At 36.4% G+C, this 22,586-nt stretch overlaps 4 protein-coding genes across 4 annotated transcripts; 1 reads left to right on the top strand and 3 right to left on the bottom strand.

Moving 5' to 3' along the window:
- Positions 1–286: 286 nt before the first annotated feature.
- On the top strand, positions 287–1,185 carry LOC105171673 (ubiquitin domain-containing protein 7SL RNA1). The gene has a single exon (XM_011092868.3). It carries the CDS (start codon positions 287–289, stop codon positions 1,073–1,075), a length of 789 nt encoding a protein of 262 aa, XP_011091170.1. The 3' UTR covers positions 1,076–1,185.
- Positions 1,186–3,165: 1,980 nt separating this feature from the next.
- On the bottom strand, positions 3,166–6,018 carry LOC105171664 (alpha/beta-Hydrolases superfamily protein). Its single transcript, XM_011092861.3, has one exon. It carries the CDS (start codon positions 4,262–4,264, stop codon positions 3,239–3,241), a length of 1,026 nt encoding a protein of 341 aa, XP_011091163.1. The 5' UTR covers positions 4,265–6,018; the 3' UTR covers positions 3,166–3,238.
- Positions 6,019–6,020: 2 nt separating this feature from the next.
- LOC105171653 (Protein kinase superfamily protein) lies at positions 6,021–8,333 on the bottom strand. The gene has a single exon (XM_011092849.3). The coding sequence runs from the start codon at positions 8,010–8,012 to the stop codon at positions 6,021–6,023; it is 1,992 nt and encodes a 663-aa protein (XP_011091151.1). The 5' UTR covers positions 8,013–8,333.
- Positions 8,334–11,607: 3,274 nt separating this feature from the next.
- NTMC2T4 (Calcium-dependent lipid-binding (CaLB domain) family protein) lies at positions 11,608–20,651 on the bottom strand. The gene is made up of 11 exons (XM_011092835.3): positions 20,120–20,651; positions 19,705–19,806; positions 18,649–18,699; positions 17,039–17,159; positions 15,649–15,770; positions 15,381–15,479; positions 14,449–14,529; positions 14,283–14,368; positions 13,304–13,529; positions 12,526–12,690; positions 11,608–12,246 (listed from the first exon to the last, which is right to left on the bottom strand). Exons 1-11 carry the CDS (start codon positions 20,222–20,224, stop codon positions 11,866–11,868), a joined length of 1,539 nt encoding a protein of 512 aa, XP_011091137.1. The 5' UTR covers positions 20,225–20,651; the 3' UTR covers positions 11,608–11,865.
- Positions 20,652–22,586: the final 1,935 nt, after the last annotated feature.

Here is a 22,586-nt window from a genome sequence, read left to right as displayed (position 1 = left end):
TTTATATCAGCAATGCAAAACTTTCTCAAGAGTAGTTCACGAAACCCTATAACTTAGCCTGAAAATCATTGGAGGGAATTATTTGAAATTAATTAAAAAGATAGGGTGTGATTTCAAGTCGGGGATACAAAATGAATTTTAAAAAGTCAAATATATAAATATCATTCACATTCAGCCAATATCGGATGCTGTTACAACTATCCTTGTATATTTTTCCACACTCTCTTCTTTTGCAATCTCTTTCTCTCTCACACACAACCGCACGCAAACACAAACTGAGTGAGTGATGGATGTGATCTTCCAACCAAGTCGAGGCAGCCCTTTCTACATTGAGGTGGGCTACTTCGACACAATGCTGGAGATCAAGGAGAAGATCCAGAAGGATCAGGGCATCCCCATCTCCAAACAAACCCTAATTTTCAATGGCAATATCCTCCAAGATGAGTTGAATGTCCACAACTCTGAGATCCTTGATCGGTCTCGCATCCATCTACTGGTGCCTTCCGACGCTGGCAGCCAACCGACCAAGATGGATGAGCTTTCACCCTCGAAGATCCAGCTCCTCCTCAAAATGCCGTCATCAAAGCTCGGCATCGCTCTTGAAATGGATGTCAACGAAACAATTCGAAGGCTCAAGGAAAAAATCCACGAAATGGAAGGAGTACCGATCAACCGATTGGCCGTCCATGCAAATGGAATCGAATTGCATGATCATAAATCCATGCAGGACTGCGAGCTGTCAGATAACTCAGAAATAGATATAGTTGTTCGGTCCTCTCCTGTCCCCACTACGTCGCGATCGTCTGGGAACATGAACAACGGATCGAGGAAGTTGAGGATCGTCGTTCTTACCAAATGTGGTACTGAAAAAATTCCGGTCGAGGTGAATTCCTCGGACAACGTGGGGGAACTGAAGAGGAAGCTGCGGAAGCTGAAACTGAATCTTCCACAAGAAGGGTATTTTTTCATTTACAAACAAAATGTAATGGATGACGATCGATCTTTCAGATGGCACCATGTTTGTCAAGGAGATACCATTGAGATTTTTGGTGGGAGTGTTTCTGGTGGATCATGATCATTTAAAATTTAATAATCACGATAGATAATTGAAAATCCATAAAAGATCAACTTAATTTGGTGCTATTTTCAGGTAATAGAGCGTTTAGGGTATTAATACCATTTCTTCTTCTTCACTAGTAATTCTTGTTATCAATTCAAGTTGTTCTTGGCATTAGAATAACTAGTCATGTGTTGTAGGTAGTGACCAATTAGGACTCTCACTCTTCCGTAGAATCATAGTTTTTGTTAGAAAATTTGTTAACTTGGATATTTCTCAAACTCTTATCAATACTTTAAGTGGGTTTTATTTAATGATTATGGATTAATATCATCTATAGGTTTAAATGTACTTTTTGGCCTTATCAGGTTATTTGGTGTTTTTATTCTTTTAATTTTTTACGGTAGTATTTTGATTCTGCATTTTTCTAATTTTGACAAGTCTAGTCTTTTTTCAACTAAAGTTTATCCTTCTCGTCAGAAAAATGCATATGCATTTCATATGACCTTTTAAAATTTGGTACTACTGTTGCACTTGGCTTATTTTTGCTAGCAACTTTTATCCTTTAATTTTTAGGGTAGTATTTTGATCCTACACGAAATTGCAAAATATTTAGAAGATGCAAAATGCTACCTTAAAGTTAAAGATAAAAATATCAAATGACCTGAGTTACAAGAGCATACAGAACGTGGTAAGATGGTTAATATGTCTCGTCATCTATCATATCAGTAATTGAATAGAGGAAATAGTATTTTTTGTCTTGTAATTTAGGTATTTCACTTTTAGTTTCACTGGTTATGAGATTTACACTTTTGGTCCCATAACTTTAAAAAAGTAGCACTATTGGTCCCATGACACTTTTTCATTTGATATTTTAACGAAAAATATCACGTGCGTGTTAAGTGCATAAGATCAAATTACACTTTTTGGTCTGATGACACTATTTCATTAGATATTTAACAAAAAAATCACGTCCGTGTTAAATGCATAGGATCAAATTACAAAGCAACTTTTTAAAAGTTATAAGATCAAAAGTAAAAATTTCGTAATCTATGGACAAATAATATAAAGGTCCGTGGCATTTTTCGTGAAAATATATAACGATAAAGGTGTCATGGATCAAAAAATGCTCTTTTTTAGTAGTTATAGAATCAAAAGTGAGAATCACATAACCAACAAGATCAAAAGTGGAAAGAATTGTGATTCTCCTGAACTGAATATTTAGGTGTTATTGAAGTGAAGTGTTCATGTAAGTGAACAGATAATAAAAGAAGTTCGTCATAACTTACATAAATTTATTATTTTTTGTCGTGTAACTTAGTCCATTTGGCCTTTTTCATTCTTTAACTTTTTAGAGTAGTATCTTGGCCCTGCTTTTTTTTTTTTTTAATTTTTCTCAATTTCAGTCCTTTTATTTTTCTTTTTTTTTTTTCGCGGGAGTTACCTTCATCAACAAGATAAGTGAACTTTGGTAGAAAAATAATTGATATTGCGAAAAAGCAAATATATCCAACCAAAATTGTAGCACCCCATATTACATTATGTTTTATCACCACTAATTATCATACACCATTCTTAATTATAACCTATCTTATAAAATTTTTTATTTGAAACGAATAAGGCTAATTCTATATTTTATCAATATAATATGTATATATCTTAAGTAATGATAGACGTCATAAAAAATTTATATATACGCTTCTATTGATGTACTCATGTACACAATTCAAAACGAGAATAGCTAAGTTTCTAAGTGTCACAAAATTGGAAAAATAAACCCAGTAAATGACTAGTGTATGTAATAGTCATAGCTAGAACTTTTTGTCGATTTTTTGAATGGGTTTCTAGCATTCGGCGGATTTTTCAACTTCTTGTCAGTTTCTTGAATTGATTTCTAGTATTTTTGAAATTTATTGTACGAATACAAGTGTTTTGTAAGGTTATGACAGGCGAGGAGCTTTTTTTAACATAATTTCTTGCACTCTATGCCAAGGTTTTGATTTTTGAGGTTATTGTGATGTACGTACCTTTCTACTGAGATTTATTTCTCCTTCAACCGCACATCATTTTTATATTACTATTTTTGAAATTTTTGGTTAATTAAACAATGAACCCATAAGCTCAGCATTATTATACATTTAGTGAAGTAATTAATTTGCAACTAAATCTCTTTATGGGTTATTACATTATTGACCTTAACTGATTAGCTTCATCATCCGCAGCAGCAACACAGCGTATAAAATCTTTAATATCATCATACAGTGCCTGCGCAAATTCTGGGTCATAAATCTCCACTGCATGATGCCCTGCGTCGAGGAACTGCGGTATCACGCGCACCCCACGCGCCTCCAGCATCTTGGCGAACTCCTTCTGCCTGTCCACCAGTGGGTCCCCGGCGTAACCTCTCACCAAACTCGTCGGCAGCCGTCCGATTTTGTCGACGTGGGACCCACCACCCATCGGGTCGCAGTACTCGTGCCCTCGATCCTCGCCCTCCGGCAACGCCAGCGACCACAGCAGATCAGCTGCATGCGCAGGGACGATGCGGTCGTTGATGTATTTGAGCTCTGATTCAGTCCGCCGCAACCCACCGAAGAAGGGCTGGTTCATTATCAGCCCCACGATTTTCACGGGCTGGAGATCAAGATCCAGTGCGCGCAGCGCTGCATGGTACACCATGTTCCCCCCGGCGCTGCTGCCCATCAGGAAAACCCTAGAGAAGTCGGGGAGCTCTTTCATCCAAGGATCAACGCCTTCGCCCTGCAGTGCTTGGGTTTTAACCCACATGATAGCGTCCATGGCGTCGTCGTAAGCCGCCGGGAGACGGTGTTCCGGCGCAAGCCTGTACTCGAGGGAAGCGATAACAGCAGGGAAATGAACCGCCATAAGGTTGCAGGAGTCGTGAAAAAAGAAAGAAGTGGCGCTTAATAACACAAAACCACCGCCATGGAAGTAAAGAATGAGAGGAAGCTTGGTGTTAGGAGGAGGGTTTAGGGGGCGAAAGAGGCGAAGGAAGGTGTTGTTTGCAGGATTGAGGGGTACGTCTTTGGAGAGGGCGAGGGGAGCGGGAGAGTCGGAAGGGGGGGGAATGTGGGGAGTTGGGGGTAGGGTAGGGATCTGATTGAGCCGGGTGATGGAGCCATCAGGGTTGGGGGAGAGATTGAGCAACTTGTAGGGGTCTTGAAGAGAGGGTTGAAGGGCAGACATGAGAAGGAAGAAATGGGAAGTAAGAGGATGATGGATGGAGGAGGGTGGCTGTTAGCTCACTCCTATTTATTATTTCATTTTAATTAATGCAGCAACCGCTTGTGGTTGGTTGTCGATAGGTCAGCATGCAAAATTGATAAACAATTGACACCTCACTTGCACTCCATAGTCCATACCATAACCCACCCCATTCAATAAATCCTTCCAACCACACACCGCATCCTCTCCACTTTTAGCTTGCATTAATTTCTCATTTCAACAACCTTTTTAACTCCATAGTTATTGCAGCATATAAATAGTTTTGGATCAGAAAAGTTTGGGCCAAACATGTGTGCAGGTAGTTTCGGAGTCTGCTTTCTTTTCCAGAATAGCCCATTTAATTATGGCGAATACTAGTCCCCAGAAATGGTTCAAACTTCAAAGTCCATAGAAAAATAACAAGTTGTACTATTTGCTCTCAGGAGCCTAAAACTCCTCCACATTAACACCCTCATTCTACCAGTCTCAACTTTCTCATCACACTCACCTATCTTATCTGTCAACTCTCCTCCATGCTTACATACAGAATTGAGATCTTGGAAAGAGGTTGAAGATGGAAGATAATCACAATAAAGAGGTACAGTGGGCTAAGGATGAAAGAGGACATGCAGAACTAAACATTTGAACACAATTCATCTCAGCAGATCGTATACATTCCTTTTGAGTTGCGTACTTATGATTCGTCTGCTCACTCGTTAGCTTCTTTATGAGCATGCGAGAAACCAGTAGAGTCAGAACTAAGAAAATACTTAATGTAAGGTGTACATTGAATATCTGTTTCATTGTTTTATGTTTTAGTCTATCTGGAAACCATAAAATGGTGGGTTATTGAAGAACAATGTCCCCCTCACGATGAAAATATCCTCAAAAAGCAAGTGACGTGGGGTGCACTGGTCTGTACTGAGGGAACGCTCCATTTTTATCACAGCCTCAAATTTTATTCTGAAAAGATGACTCACAAGAGTCGTGGGACTTCCATTTGATGCCCAAATCCCTTGTTTCCATCCAACGTGTGATGACAATACACACAAACATCAGTAGACATCCCATGTGTATGCCTTCAGTCACCTTTTCTTTCTCGAGTGACCTTCATTTGGATGCTTACTTTTGCGCATTATACGGATTATGTCAAAGGGATTATGCATTAAGGATTCAAAAGGAAGATGAATATGAAAGCAATCACTTTAGAATGACAATGGGACCTAGATTGGTTTTTCTTGCCTGAAACTAATGACCCTTTTGAACAAAGATTACCCCTTTTTTAAGGCAGCAGACAAGATAGAAAGCCAAATAATTTCTGGGTCCCAAAAGGGCTATACCACTTCTACACCCATAAACTTGCAAAAGGTGTAGCTCTAAAAAGCTAATGGCACTGAATCCGTTGGTACAAGAGGGGGCCTCAACTCTTGAAAAGTGAGATCAATTATCATTGATATTTTACCTACCCTTCATGCATGGGATTCCTAAGCATTAACACTTTGTGAGGAAGCAATAATGAAGAGAAACCTTGTGCATTCATCATTTACCAAAGAGGTCAAAGGGATCAGGATTTGGGACAAGAATTGTACTCCGTAAAAGAAAAAAGGCAGATGAAAAGTGTATTGCCTATCTTTCCATTTCTTCCACCAAATTCTACACAGGACCCTGTTAAAAGTGTAATAGACTCTAGCACAGTAAGCTCTACATTAGTGAAACTAGACTTGATACAGAATTGAACTTACCGAGCTTTTCTCCGGGACTTGAATAGAAAATTGGATGGTGGGGATGGAGAAAATTCGAATGGCAAATGTGGCGGCTCCGACTTGCCAGAAAGCATCTCCACAATCTCCTTCATGTCGGGGCGTTTGTTAGGCGATCGCTGGAGACAGAGAAGTGCAATGGTAATGCATAACAGCACCTGTTCTCGATCCAGTGACTGAATATTTGAATCAACAAGATCCAATAGCCTCCCATTCAGGGCCAGCTGCCGAGCCCATGATATCAGATTAGCCCTTTCGAATTCGGGCATGGGCGAGGCCATCACTTGCAATGGCCTTCGCCCTGAAACGGTAACCAATAAGAGAACACCAAAGCTATACACATCACACTTTCCCGATGCCTGAGCACCACCACCGTATTCAGGTGCAATGTAACAAACGGTTCCCCTCATACTTGGGGTACTACTAATACCTCCACTCTTGGGGATATCACTACTAGCAAAGTCTTGGCTGTTTCTTCTTCCTATTCGAAATTCCCCACTAAAACCTTCTAGCCACCGGTCAATGCTGCTCCTACTTCCCCTGCTTCTACTCCTCTTTCTCTCGGCCACCCCATCTTCATCCCTTTGCCACCACAATTCTCCTTCATTATCAGATTTAAGCCCCCTTTTCTTCTTTTTCTTGGCCAGTTCGTCGCAAAATTCTTCCTTCCACCATTCCCTTGGCTTCCTATTCTTCTTCTCCTTCCTCATTGCCTCTCTATCCAATGATGCCCACCACTCCAGCTTCTTCCCCTGCTTCTTTTGCTCCACTTTAGCACCTTCTTCTATGGAACTTGTAGACCTGATCCAGTCCTTCTTAGGCCTTTCCTTGTTAATCTCACTCCCAATCCACTCCATTACATAGTCCTTTACCCTCCCAGAATCAGACAATCCACTCATATTTTCTTGCTTCCACCACCAATCCCTCCCAGACTCGCTCTTCCCCCTCCCCACAGTCCCTTTCCTATTCCCACTGTCAATGCTTATTCGATCCAAAATCACTTCGGAAGCACTGCCCTCCTTCTCCAAAGGCTCGGAAGGCGATGCCTCCACTGCCCCTAACCCTTCCTCCTCATCAATTATCCTCGCACAATAACTGTCCGGTGATTGTTCCACATTCACAACCACTGCATCCTCTGTGACCACGCTCTCATTTTCCTCAATGATCGACCCGTAATCATCCCCTTTCTTCTCAATCTTCTCCTCCTCCTCTTCCACAAACGTCCCCACCCTCTCATCCCCTCCGGACAACACCTGGGCCAACCCAAAATCAGCAATTTTGGCATCAAAATTGCAATCCAGCAATATATTTGAAGGTTTGATATCTCCATGAATAATAGGCGGATCGCAAGAATTGTGCAGATAATCAAGACCCTTTGCTACAGACATAATGATTGCAAATCTCTTATTCCAATCCATCAACTCCGCACACTTGCGATCTAACAAAGCGTCCTGTAAGCTCCCATTTTGCATGTACTCGTAGACAAGCACTAACCTTCTTCCTCTTCTCTTCTTCCTACGATCATAATACCGAAATCTATAGTCCTTTTTCCCGTCTGAAGTTGAAAATCCGAGTACACAGACAACATAAGGGCAGCAGATGGTGTCTATACTTGAAGCGAGCGACAGCTCGTTGTGAAACTCGCGCTCCCCTTGAATAGAAGCTTCGCTCATGAGCTTCACCGCGATTTCTTGACCCGAAGGAAGGACCCCTTTGTAAACCGACCCGAACCCACCTTGCCCGAGTCGGTTGGCGGCGGAGAATGAGTCGGTAGCCCGGCGGAGGAGAGAGAAGGAAAATCTCTGTGGCGGAAATGGGGGCTTCAGATCCGTTGGAACAGTTCTTTTGCGTGTGATCTTGCGGTAAAAAATGACTGACAGCAAGAGGAAAGCTAAAGCTACTGCAGCGGCGAGGAGGGGTGGGAGGAGGCGGACGTGGCGATGGTGGAGCGGCGCCGGAGGAGGTGGCATTGTGGTAAAATAGGAGGGAGGAATGAGGATGGAAGCAAAGAGTATGTATAGATGATGGAAAGAGACTGGTGGGCAGTGAGTGTGCGAGAGACTGCAAATGAGTTTGTTGGTTATCGGGTTTCGTCTTTCTTCTCCTCCTCTCTCAGCTGTGTTTTGTCAACTGGTGACTCAAATGCTACCGCTACAGCCTGGTGACGGTGCGTCTCACTCTCACTTAGATATATCAAAAATCCAAGTTTATTATGCCAAGAATCTTGGCTGCATAGAACCCTTTTATGAAAATAATTTGTAATTAAAATTGTAGATTGAAGTCTCATCAGATTTTAAAAATATAGTTTGAAAATATCAATGAATGAATTGTGATGCAAAAATAAACTAGCTTGTGGTCATAAAAACATTATAGTTGATTGTATATTATTAGATAAAATAGGAGAAGTAAGGGATAGAGATAGAGACAGGGATAGAGATGTTTGTATATTGTTGAGCATAGACTGCGCAGTGTGGGGTAAAGCAAACAAGAATGGTTTCTATTTCAAGTTGACTAACAACAAACTCTTCACATCAATCAATTCTTATTCTCATTCTTTAAAATTATTTTGGAAATTCTTGTGTTTTTTTCAATTTCTTTATTTAGGTGCTGAAGAATATATACCATTGGGACCCTTTCAACATATTTTTATAAGAGTATGTCATTTTTTTAATATATAAATGCCACATTATTCATTTTTAATAATTGATTTATTGTAATTCTCAACTCTTGACTTAAATTTTTATATCCCATTAAAATTGAATCAAATGATTTGGGTATATATAATTAATGCAAAAGAAAAAGAGGACAGCCCAGAGAGAGAATTGGGATGTAATGGCGTCAGACTAAAAAGGTATTGACTTTTGTATCCGCAGCATTGAAAGCTAATCTTTTCTTTGATACAAAATTTCTTCTCTACTGCACTTTTTCAGGTTTGTGAGTTTGGGATTATATATTGCTTATATGATGAATACTTATATATTATTTAGATATGCAGTGGATTTTCATTTGGGTTCAGTTTTGGATGCAGATGAAAAAATAGTGAAAGAAAAAGGGGTTGAACAGCATTTCAAGACAAGTGCAAGGGTCGGACTGAAATAATGACAAAAGGTCAAAACCAAAGAGGATCAAAACGTACAAACCAAAGGCAACGGGACAAAGTCGGGAAAGCGATAAAAAACTGCGTATTGTAGTTGTCGTGGTACTCGCCAGTGGGGTGCGCGTGTAAAACCTCAAATTATTCCCTGCACCATCCCATTGGTGACGTTATCAAGTACTCAAGGAATAACTCTGGTCTCACCCATGTATGATGTACCCCCCGCGCTCCGGATCGCACGTGCTTACTAATGATCTGTACAAATTAACTGGGGTTAAAAAAAAATTAACCGCAGTAAATTACTCCACAAGAAATTAAAAAAAATAACCTGTATCACTCCATTTCGACTCCTTGAAATTTCTTCGCAATTTCCCCTTTTTGTGAGCGAATTTTCGAATTGAAATATTATAATAGTAACTTACAATAATTAAACATAATTTTCCAACATTTTTCTTAGCCTTATAGCATTTTATGTGACCAATTTTAATAAAAACATTGTGGACAAAGATAATGTGAGAAATTATCCCTTTTTTTCTTAATCCAAATAAAATTAGATAAAAAGAAAAAAAAAGAGAGAGAGAAGAAAAGAATGATGATGTTTGACTTTTGTAGTTGACTATTTTTTATGTACTAAATGTAAGAGAAGGAAGAAGAAGATTTTTGAACTTTTCAACATGAGATGAAAGTGAAAAGAGGTAAAATATCACGTGAGCCCCACTCTCTCTCTCTCTCTCTCTCTCTCTTTTTAGTACATATATTTCTCGAGACAAGTAACTAAATTACCATAATTAACGAAAAACACTAATTTAATTACCATAATTAATGACCCAAAGCTGGTTTAGTGGACATTAATATAATAAAGCATCAAAGCTAAGGGGCATCTTATGTTGTAGATATCGAAGGCATATTTGGTAGGCTTTTTAGGTTTGGATGGGGAGTCCCATTTCTATGTTCTTCCATCTCTTATTTTAATGATTTAATATATTTTGTATCTCTAAATTATGTATTAAGTGTATTTGTCCCTGCACTATAAAATATAATAAAATGATCCCCATGATATACACTAATTTTTTTATCATGAATATGCTTTTATCAATCTAAATTATAAAAAAAAATGCCTTTATTATTTGCACCCTCTAAAAATATCTATTATAATCATTCTAAATGTGTATTATTATAAATTTTTTATTTAAAATAAATACTATACAAAAATTATAACTTTTATAATGAGTATAGAATCTAAACGAACTCTGTGAATTTACAATCCGTATATTTTCTTTTTCACATAACTATTCAAAAAACTTACATAATATTTACTTGTGCTGTCATATATATTGAACTTTTTTAAAGATAAATTATCAATGCAATTTTAAAATATTACATCAAATATATATACAATGTAAAATATGCAAAGCTATAATATAATTCATCTACAATATTCTATAATTTTTTTTAGTAATGATATGATGTATTTTAATTATGTGTACATGACATTGAATAAGAACTTATAAGTGATATAACATACATTGTTTTTATACAATTATATGCATTATGTATTTATACATTTATAAGTTAGTTAATTTTTTTCCCGTCATTGTAGCAGCTACATTCAAATTTTGATTCAAATATGATATTCATATAAAAAAATGATAGAAAGAATAAAATAGTTAGATGCATGTGAAGGGAGAGAGTTGCCACGTTTTTCCATCACGGACTCGGAAAATCTCAACAGATGTGTTATTGTTACGTCCTCGCTTAGTGCGCTCCTACAACAGTACGATAGTGATGAAATCACGAGATTGCCGCATGCCCTGCAACCTCACGCTTTTACCCTAAGACAAAAGTATACTGGTTTTCACGATTATTTCACAAAATCAGATATCTATTAAAGATAATAACTGAGTGAACATGTTATGCCCAATTCATCCAAGAATTTCACGTGGAAACACTTTAAATTGAACGTACAAACAAGTGAAATGGAACAGAGACATACTAAGACGCCTTAAACCAAACAAATAAATTTATGACTAAAAATCCTCAAAGAAAATTCTATGTCTTCCATCCATATTGAGTTTTGTATCCACATGGACCACCGCCAGCTTTTCAACTAACACAAGATAATATCATCATGCATTCATCTTCTTACGAGAATCACATAGCCAATACGAACATTACCAGCCCGATTATCAAATAAGTAAACTTCTCACACACCTCCTTTTTGTTTCCGCATCATAAGACTTTTTAGGTGGTCGATTCAGATGCATTCATTTAACTAAAGATAGACAATCTGAACGAGAATATACTATAAAAGAGGACATGAATTGGATTCCCATCAAAGGTTCAAGAATTTGTATGAGATTCTCTCATCTGCCTATTGTGCAAGTCGCACAGCAAAGAGGATTTAAATGAGTATATATATATGGTTATTGGAAGTATAAAACTTAAGAGCATTTCCAGTTAATGCCAACAAATTCAATCAAAGATTACATTCATAGAAGAGAGTAAGAATATAACACAAAGAACATATCCTTTTCAGCCTGTTGAGAAAAGCAATCACCACTTGAGGTGGTCGTAGATGCCAGTCTCACCACTAGAAACACAAAAGGATCAGGAAAATGAACATCCAACTTCCACGCCAGAGATAGTCAAACCAAAGGAATTTATAGACTGCAATCTAATCATAAAGACTAAATTCACAAGAACCTAATAGGCGAATGCCCAGGTCACAATTACAGTGGTTTTGCACCTCCGTTTTCCTGAGGGTTCACCGGTGTGGAGGATCCACTCCTCTTAGATGAACTGGAGTGGCCGGTGATGGTCCTGCCCATGAACTTTCCGGCTTTGCTCAGACCGCTACCAACAGCTCCAAGACCACTCCCAACAATGCCTACTCCGGCCCCTAAGCCAGTTCCCACGAGTCCCACTCCAGCACCAATACCAGTACCAACCATACCAACCCCAGAACCGACAAGTGAGGCTGCACCATCAAGGGCATCCATAGTGCTCCCAATTACTCCTGCCTCTTTCAGTTTCTTTCTTTCTTCCAAGATCCTCTTCTCTTCTTCAAGGGCAGCCAACTGCTCTTCCTTGTTAAATTCATGATACAAGACCTGAAACCAGGATGCATCTTGCTAACCAACAAACTCGGAGCTAATTGACCGAAGAAACGGACAGCAAAACTTCAAAACATTAAGCATGATTGAGCCACCCAAGCATTAAAAAGAAAAAGAAAATGAAAAGGGAAAGAGAGAGGGAAAAGATAATTTCCTAAATACCACACATGAGAGTGTTGGCCACATGTGACACTGAGACAAGCCTTTATTATGTATGTTTCCAACTTCTTAAGGTAAAAGAAAGATTTAAACAATCATAGTAAGTAACATATGTACCTGAATTGTCAGAGTTCCCCTATCCTTCTTATCTTTAATTTTAAGCATATCAAGTGATGGGAGCAGCCTCAGATCGATTTCCTTTGATTTTTCAGCTTCCAGCTCAATCAGAGGTAATTTTGCAATGCCCAATCGCTTGTCCTGCCCAATGTCTTGATCAAATACCTGTTTCCAGTACAAAAGAATTCTAAGCATTAGTGTTTAGGCAACGGAACTGACCAAAGACTAACCTAACCATACACAGAAAAGGAATCCAGGGAACAAGAGATCGAGTGACAAGCAAAGTTTCCAACAGTATTAGTAAAAGCATACTCCACATTTAGTGAGACATAACTGAATGACAGCGGTTGTCATTGAGATATGGCCTTTTTCCTGCCCTTCCACAGGGCACTACAGGAACTCAAGACTCGTATGTTGTTCCAACTTTCAACATTACAGATCAGGTTCTCCCCTGTGAGGACCTTTTTTTTTTTTTTATGTGTCAGCACAGATTCTGAAACTAGGCAAATGACATGTAATTGAGACGTAACACCAATTTCTCATCAATTACGTACAACAGAAAAGGAATCACACATCACAATTACTGCTTTGCAAGGCACTTCAGGACCAAAACTAAAAGAATGATATAATACATACTTTAAGGAAAAACAAAAAGGTGCATTCCGAAGATCTAGGATGCATTAAAGTTTAACATAGGAAACATGGTCATCCTCAGGAACTCAAGAAAACACTACATAAATAACCTGGAGAAAACGCAAAAAGTAGAGAGATTACAAACCTCAAGAATGAGTGACTGCGTCTCCTTGTCTTCTGCGATTAAGTCAAATGTCTGATTCCAAACAGGATTCAAATTGTTCTCTATGACCTTTGTCTTGACTTTAAATAGAGGACGAATGTGTACAACAACATAGGGATCAGATTTTCCAATCAATTCCATGTTTTTAAGGTCACTGGCCCTTATCACAGTTACTGTGAGCTTTCCCACTGGCTTAAGCTCCAACTCACTGGAAGATTCAGAAAAACAATATAAGCCAGTCACTCGGAGCATGTTGATACAAGTATTCACATGGTATTTCTTATACAAAAGAATGGGAGTAGCAGATGCATTTTGAAGTTTCATGCTATGCTTATTTTGTCTCAAGTTACCAATTACCCTGGGTACATTAGAGTTTGCTACCAGTCTCATGAAGCAAGAAGGTGATATGTATTTCTTATTCTACAAAAAACTTACCATCCCCAAGAAGAAGATATGGATTTCTTATTTTACAAAAAACTCGCCATCCCCACTTTAATTTCCAAAACCCATTTTCTCATAGGAAAAATGTATAAACCCTTGCAGAAAGCTGAAGATATACATCCCCTCTCTTACTTTTGGGTCTTAAACATCTGTTGTAATACCATGATTGACATCCTATATATACCAAACAAATGAAAATACACTATCAGCAGTGATATAGAAAGAAAGAAACATTCTTAACTCTCCACTACAATTTTTGGGTGTCGTTTCATGATACTCAAAGTTCCAGCTCACTTATTTCTGTGCTGTCACAAGCTTAACTTCCTACCTTTTGGTCTTTTAGTAGTTATCATTGAATGAAATGAAAAGAAAATTATCAAAAAAAAAAAAAATTTGATGCAAGTTTTCAAAGAATGAAATCTCAAATGTTGCCGAACCATCAAATAGATGAGATACATGAAGTCAAACATAATAATCTAAAAAGAGCAGTTTGAAGAGTAAAGAAAATAAATGGATTCACCTTGTATCCACAGGTATGCCACCAATGGGAACAACAATCCTGTGGGGCCATTGTAGCATATCCGTCACTATAGTATTAACAGTATCCTTGCAGAAATAAAACAACTTAGTCAGTCCAAATAACAAAGAAAATTATTGAACTAAGAAGGAAAAATTTCACAACTTACATCAATCATATCAGAAATCCCAGGAATAGCTGTTAAACTTCCACCAACAGCCTTCAAAGTATAATCAATTCGTGGCTTTGGCTGAGTAACAGGGAAAGAAAAAAAGCACATATATTAATAAGAACAAGAAGAATGAAATTAATAAGAAAAAGATAGTAATAAGATGATCCAAAACCAACATACTCTCTGATAATGCTAAGACTTCGGATGTCTATGGCATCAGGAAAGCTGATAAAATATGGTATCAGTGAATATGGTAAACTATTACTATTCCATCTTGGAAAACCTCGATTTTCACTCTAGGTTACATAGTTTCTCTTCGAAGTTTTAAACATTGTATAGTCACCTTCTTACAGAGAGCACTCCATGCCAATGAAATTTCATGTGGTGAAAACATCACATACTGCAATGAAGACCTAAACCAAGAGAAAATCATCCTAAACTTCAAAGCAGAATCTTAGTTACGATTTTGTTTTCACCTTGAATGAATTTGATTCACTTGATGGGCCAATTATTCATCTTTTAACTTCTGAATTCCAAGATTTCATAGTAAAGGCACTGTAACAAGTGTACACATGGGAAAGTAAAGACTCTAAGATGCCAAAAGATTGAAGGAAACTAGTTATCTTTCCTAATTAAACTTTCCACCTGATCATAATGCAATTTGTTTACTCCTCTTACTGCATATAGTCCCTATTGAGCAGTAGAAACCAAATTTTCGAGCAACAGAATACTCTAATCTTGAGTCCACCATCCAGAGATCAAAATTTTGATCACTCAGCATAACCAGAAGAACACCAATAAGGACTCGTCTTCAGCTTTTGAGATTTATCATCAACTAAATATTTTGCATAGCCTCCTCTCACACAATTCAAGTGTGTACTTGAATCAAGTCTATTATAACAAATAAACAGGTTTGCTCAATAATGTACCTCGGCAAGAAGAGCAACAACCACCGCAGATATGCAAGGAATTTCATCTGCAAGTTGGAAAATAGCACGAACGACGGTAAAAACTTTAAGATCCTTCAGCTGCAACAAACACACATTGGCAAATTTTTCATTTCAGACCATAATACTAAGACATGAATAAAGGATCATTAGAAAAGATAGAACATACAGTGCCAACACAAATTATAACAACAAAACCTGGTGGGCCCAAAATTTCTAGCTGGAGAGCTAAAATTTACTGTGCACCAACCTGAATGGGTATAGAAGCAACAAGTGCAGCCTCAACAGCAAGTATAATGCTTGGATCACCACCCCATCGGAGGTCAATATCCATAGTGATTTGACCTTCTTTAAGACTCTGAACTCGAATTCCTGGAGGGATTTAAGTAATTGGCACGCAATTAGGTAGATGCGCATACACAACATAATTGACAATACAAATTGGAAAATCATAAAACTGTTGCATCAATTAAGTGTGTATTAGGCGCAATAATAACTGCACAAACTATTTATCCCACAAAAATTCTAGAAATTCAAAAATCTCACACGCCAGGGCTCATTATCAACTAATGTGAAGTTGCTCCTGACAATCTCGCACACAAAGATAACTAATCAGCATATAATGTAGTTGATGTTGTATAATTCCAAGCAGTCTAAAAGCAAATGGAGAACAGTTTCCAATTTAAATGGACCGTGAGGGAAGAAGTTTCCGCTGAAATATGTATGTGGTCCAGAGTGTCTTGGTCGGAAAACAATTACGGCCACAGAGCCATAGGAAGTACTTGAATTTGTTGAGTGGAGTTGGCCAGTGATGGTTTTCAGAATTTGGAACACAAAGGTGAGGTCCATCAACAATGGTTTGAAGTTAGCGGATATGCAGGTTTCTGGTGAATATTCCGAAAGGCTTTTGACTTCAGGATGAGTTTCTCAGTGGATCTACAACCACCCTCCCCCAAGAAAGGCTTCCCACTGCTTTGCTGTGCTAGCTTGATGGGAAATCATGTAGAAAATAACAGCATAAACAATGTTTTACTACATAGTTTTGCATCATATTGTGGACTTTTAACATATATTTCTTTCTTCCATAATTTGAGGGAATAGATTAGGCAGGATGTATTCAAGTAGCCAAGCATATAGAATAATTTAAGTTGTTCTATCAAGATTCTCCTTGAAAGCACAGAAGCCTAATGCAGTAGAGAGACTGAACATATTGCCTTTCCAACACAAACACTAGTTTTGTATCACACAGTTGTATGAGTTTTAGCATGACCCTAAGTTAAAAAAAGTTTTCGATTATGAGCACAGATAAACCCTCAAGTCTCCATAACTTGAACGCACTTAGAAATTTTGAATAGGTCTCCACCTTTACCATTGTCTAGAAGAATCTATTCTGTCAATATGATGCTAATAACAATCCCAACCGGTAAGAAATATAATGAAGCAAAATGAGAAAACAGATTGATTTAACATCAATGAAATTTAAGCCAACAAAAAATTTTGAAAAGGACCATCACCAGCAAACACGTCAAATGATCAAATGTAAACCAGTTTGATTCAAGCATTAAAGAGAAGATGAAGCAAGGTTGGTCACGATATAGTTATGAGGTTAATAAACAATGATTTGTCAACAGTGTTGCAACCTTCAATTTTAGGAGCCACAGTTCCAAGAGACAATTTGCTGAATTTCAAAGAAGTAATCCCTGGAGGACGATATTCTTCCAACAATGGTTCAACAGATTCTTTTATGACAGCCTCTGCTGCCTGGGAAAGGAACCATTCAATTCAATAAGTATAGAAATTTGAACTCACTCAATTGCAAGCCTGAAATTAAAAAATGTAGAAGCAAACCAGTGGGACAAGCAAAACATTCAATTATCAAATCAGAAATTGCATTAAGTACGGAAGAATGAGGAAATAAATAGATGAAGACCGATCTTTAATAAAAGATTTGGAGATTGTACTATAACATTTACAAATGTACGACAATTGATAGTCCCCAAATTGTGATACAACACTTCCACCAATACCCTTGATATCAACACATCTACCATCACCAATCTATCTGTCTATACCTATTGTAAAAGTATGAATAATTTTGAAGGTTTCTTGTAATTATTCATCTACCTAAAATATCCTTTTCATACTGTTTGCTTTAATGAAAATTGTGTATATTGCTATAATGGTTATTATGCAAGATTTAACTAAATGACCATTATTAAAAGGAATGAAATAAGAAATAGGATTCAAACCTAAATTTGGATCATTCCAATAATCCACCAGATTTTGGGTTAGGTTTTTTATCCTTTGACTATTTATATATGAAACACAATTCAAACCTTAAGAAAGAAATGTTCATATTTTTGTCTCACAATTAAGCACAGTTATAATTGTTAGCATCTAATTAAAACTAGAATGTCATCAAAACACAAATTAGTGCAATTTTCCATCCCCTTAACAATTATAAGAGGACTTATTCTATTCAAATTATGAGTAAAAACTTAAAAGTAACACTTCTCAACTTCTTTTGTAGTCAGTCACAAAGATTTGAGGAATCTTCTTAAATAAATACACAGACATTAATAATGCAATGCTCTAAGAATGAAGAGTAAAGAAGCAACTTAATGTGAAAAATTCGAATAAAAAAAAATTATTTTGGTACTTAATCTTTTAAGCATCATTACATTATTAATAAAAAATTTTGTCAATTAACGATCCATCAAGAGAATAAAATTATTACTAAAGAATATTTATAAAACTCAGCTAATCTTAATAACTAGAAGTACGTACAGATAGCAAAAATAATGAATTTATTTATCCTGTTCATTGTTATTCCTTCATAATCTTTTATTGTACGGATTCAGATTTATTTTGATTTACTGGGTTTTTATTTAATAAATTTTAGTGTTTTTGAAGAAAGTCTCGAAATAAGTGCAAAGCATGTATGTTTTACTCATTACTATAAAATTATGAATCGTCTATGATCTTTTATGTTTCTTAACTTTTTTGTGGTGTTACAAACAACGGAGTACATCAACTAAAATTAAGAAACAGGGCAATCTGGATTTCATATGTTCTTAAGTGTCATAGTATGAGTATAAAATTTAAAGCTTTCGTTTAATCTCAAACTCTTGTCAAATTGGGACCCTAAATATGGGAGTTTGTTTTCTCAGATTCCAACTTCTGAAGCTAAATATGGAAGGTGCCTCACAGAAGTAGTATGACGAGCATTACGGAAAGAAGAGAAGCTTACATCTGCAACAAATGGCCACAATTTTCCCAGTTGTTTATTCAGCCATTTCACCTGAAAGGGTAAGCAGATGGACATGAAATGAACATCAATAACCAATTCCATTTTGTTTTGTTTGATCAACAGAAAAAATAAAACCTAACACTGGGGAGAAAAGAAATAATTATGAAATTCTCTAAAACTTAAACAAGGGTATAGCTTATTGCAAAAGAAGGATATTTTTCTAGGACTATGTCTTACATTGATGAGAAAATCTAAACAGGCTGTGCCTTCTAAATGCTCATAGCTATTCTCTAACTCTCAATCTGTGCAATAGATCAGATGCCAATTAATATTAGAATAAGAAAACACCCTTTTGTCACATCATTCCAGGGAGACAGTCTCATCATATATTTTATTAACACTCAAGTCGAGAACAGAAATAAACTCTTCCAAAGCGGTTTTTTAGTTTAAGTATAGTTAAGGGTTCTAGGAAACAATGCCAAAAGCATCAAAACTACCTCTCTAGCTATTATTCAACAATTCAAAAGAACAATGTTCATTTCTTAACTAGCTTTTAAATGTTCTACTTATCCAAGCCTCTGCATCAACTAACTCCTCTCCTTTAGACCAATTGAATTCAAGTTCAACAAAGCAAAGCCTCAACCTACAGTAATTGGAGACTTAATGTAGTCCTCTTTTCACAAGGTCTTCTCCACAGCAACTAACAGAATGCTTCTAGATGCAAATGAAAGCTAAAGATCCATATCCATAGCGAAAGAACTAGGTTCTAGAACACGTTCCCTAAAGCAATATTCCTCTATTCGGGTTGGGAAGTTGAGACAAACTATTTGTAAGCCAGACAGATATAGAGTAGAATGAGAAACTATTTGTGAGCCAGAGAGATACAGAGTAGAATGAAGAATTATTTTTAAAATCGAAAGAAAACTCGCTATGCAATATTAAAGAACATAGAACCATACCAAACAAAAATGATTTATCACCATCAGGTTTCTATACCGAATGTACACTTACAAAGGCTTCAAGTCAACCAGCAAAACTATAAAGAAATACTCTAACCTGCTCGAAAACAGGAAAAGATATCCACTCAGGAAGGTTTTCCCCGCATATCTTTTTCATATCCTCCCTGTTCAGTGAGCTCAGTAGTTTAATATCAACCGCCTGTCCACACAAAAAGAACACCATTATTTTGAAATATAATAAAGATATTCACGAAATTTCAACCCCTCCCAAATTTCATCAACACCTAAAAATCCAGAAAACAGGTATACTATGCAACATATTATAAAGTAAGATGCAAACTAAACGCACACAACTTATTTCTACATAATAATATGCAAATAGAACAAAACCACCAGGAAGAGAAAACCCAAATAAAACTCACAGCAAAACAACACTAGCAACATCTAATTCCAAAAATTTGACAAATCCGAAGAAATCAATCACTATGAGAAAATGAAGAATCTTCAAAAACCTTAGCAACACGCTTGGTGGCCCGATACTGCATCATGTACTTCCAACCCGCCATCAATGCGATCCCGAACAGCATTCCCATCACCATTCCCGATATCAACCCCATATTTCCTTAACTCCTCCCGTCCAATGTTTTTTCCCAAAATCCCAAAACCCTATTTCCTACTTCCCCCTAAAATTCATAAACCAAATTGAAACTTACGTTACACAAAACCCACCCCAATTCCGCAACTGAAACTGCTTTTACAATCACTGTGATGCAACTACTCTATCACTACCAATACATCATCAACAAAACCAAAACAACAATCACCGCTGAATTTACTTCAAATTGTCGTCATCAAGAATAAGGCATGAACGAATTTGTGGAAAGGTTCGAGCGGGCATTTAAAAATGACAGATAATATCTCCGAGCGGGTTGGTTGTTCTTGTAATAAAGTGGGTAGTTGTAAATGCTATACTTCTAAGTTTATCCCCTCTCTCTCTCTCTCTCTCTCTCTCTCTCCGCCCCCGAAACGTCGGTTTTATGTTTCCAATTTTCATTGACTTTTGAGAAATTAATTTCCAAACGTTTCTTTCTCTAAGTTTCCGTTTTGTGCTAAGCTATTAACTATGTTGCCACTGCATTCGCTGCAGTTTATGTAGTAAAATTAATAAGATGTGATCACATTGATTCACGCATAATTAATTATAAATTACCATTATTATTTTATCTATCATGCAATGGATCAATATATTTATTATTATTCTAGACATTTTGATTCAACGTTTCTATATGCATATAATAAATAATATTTTACATAAAATATTAAAACATATTAAATTAAAATAAGTTATATAAATCTAAAAATCACATTTTTTAGCCAAAAAAATAAAAAAACTAATTTAAGGGTAATATCAGCACGTGGTGTCACAAACCGTTGTTTGTAACATGAAAAATATATGTTTTTTTTTAATATTTGTATAGATTATATATAAATATGACATAATATCATATAATTAGTTTGAATCTTATAAAATTATTATATAAGAAAAATGACATATGACCCTTTGGTAGACTCGAGCCTAATATTGTCTTACCTCTCACCTGAATGGCTCAACCCACTCAACTACATGGTCCACTTGTTGGCTCAATCCATTCCCCACAGATCGACCTACTTGCCCGACCCGGTTGGTATTATACTTATATCATCTAACCTTAACCCTAATTCATTATGCCCTCTTGTTTTTTTCACAGTCTTCTCTCTAGCTCCTTCTCCCTCTTTATGACTTCTCCTCTCACCGACTCTCATGGTCTTAGAAATCCTTCTTGGGCACCTCTCTCTCCTTCCGCCTTTAATGTTGTACCTCTATGAAAATCTTTCATGACATCTTGTTTTTAAAGTAACAGAATAAAAAATTCGTTCTCCTTCTCCTTCTTTTAATACGTTATTCGTGAATGTTTCTTTTTTTTTTTTGTAAGAATCCTTTGTGGTATCAAGTGGGTTTTTGTTGCTTAAGTATCTGGTTGTTGTTTGGGTTTTGAGTAATCATGAGAGGTTGCTGATTTTTGTGGCAGTGGACTTTTTCTCTACGGATCTGGCTCTCTAAACCTTATCCCATTCTTTCTATTTCTATAATTTTGTTGTTAGATTTGTAAATATATCCTATGTCTTGTTTAAAATATGTTTATATTTTACCGTATATTGATTTGTAATTTTAAGAGTTTTTGTAACCAATTTTTCTTGTAATAGTTGAGTTAGGAATATGTTTCATTGGGCCCATTATTGAAAGGGTTTACACCCAACACTATCAAAATATAATTTTTCCTCCATGTTTGACTTTTTTAAAAAAAATCGTTCTTTTTTTTATCAATTATATTTTATGAGTTTATTCATTTTTGTTAATCAATAGAATTTCTATATTACACACTCTTTCTTTAAAGTTTGGTATAATTAAACGTAGATCCTTTGTGGTTTGAAAAGTTACATCTAGTACCCCTAATATTTGCTTTCATATAACAAATAGGTTCCTCCACTAGTCCAGATTTACTAAATTTGCTTACTTTAACAAAAAAAACTGAATAAAAAATTAGATTTATCTTTGATTAACTTATTACGGACTTGTTGCATAAACAAATATATTTTTTTTAATAAACTACCCTTATAACAGTGAATATATAACTCTTTACATTCAGTAACGCGTGAAGACGTATGAGTATAATTTGATCATAAAAAAATTTATTTGACCTGCAATAAATCAATAATAAGTCAATCAGGAGTAAAAATATAGATTTGTTTTATTTTTTTATTGATATCAACAAATTCGGTGAATTTTGCTTGATAGAGGAATTTATTTGTTAAACGAAAGCAAAACCTTAATAGTGTTAAATATAATTTCTAAATAATAAAAAATTTATGTGTAATACAAAAAATCTTAGGGGACGAGAGTGTATTATCCCTCCCTTTTTATGAATAATCAAACTTAAA

Source organism: Sesamum indicum, linkage group LG1 (genome assembly GCF_026168435.1).
Source record: "Sesamum indicum cultivar Baizhima isolate 11 linkage group LG1, ASM2616843v1, whole genome shotgun sequence".
Lineage (NCBI taxonomy): Eukaryota > Viridiplantae > Streptophyta > Magnoliopsida > Lamiales > Pedaliaceae > Sesamum > Sesamum indicum.
Note: the sequence above shows the minus strand (reverse complement) of the source record. Positions and strands in the feature narration are given on the sequence as shown.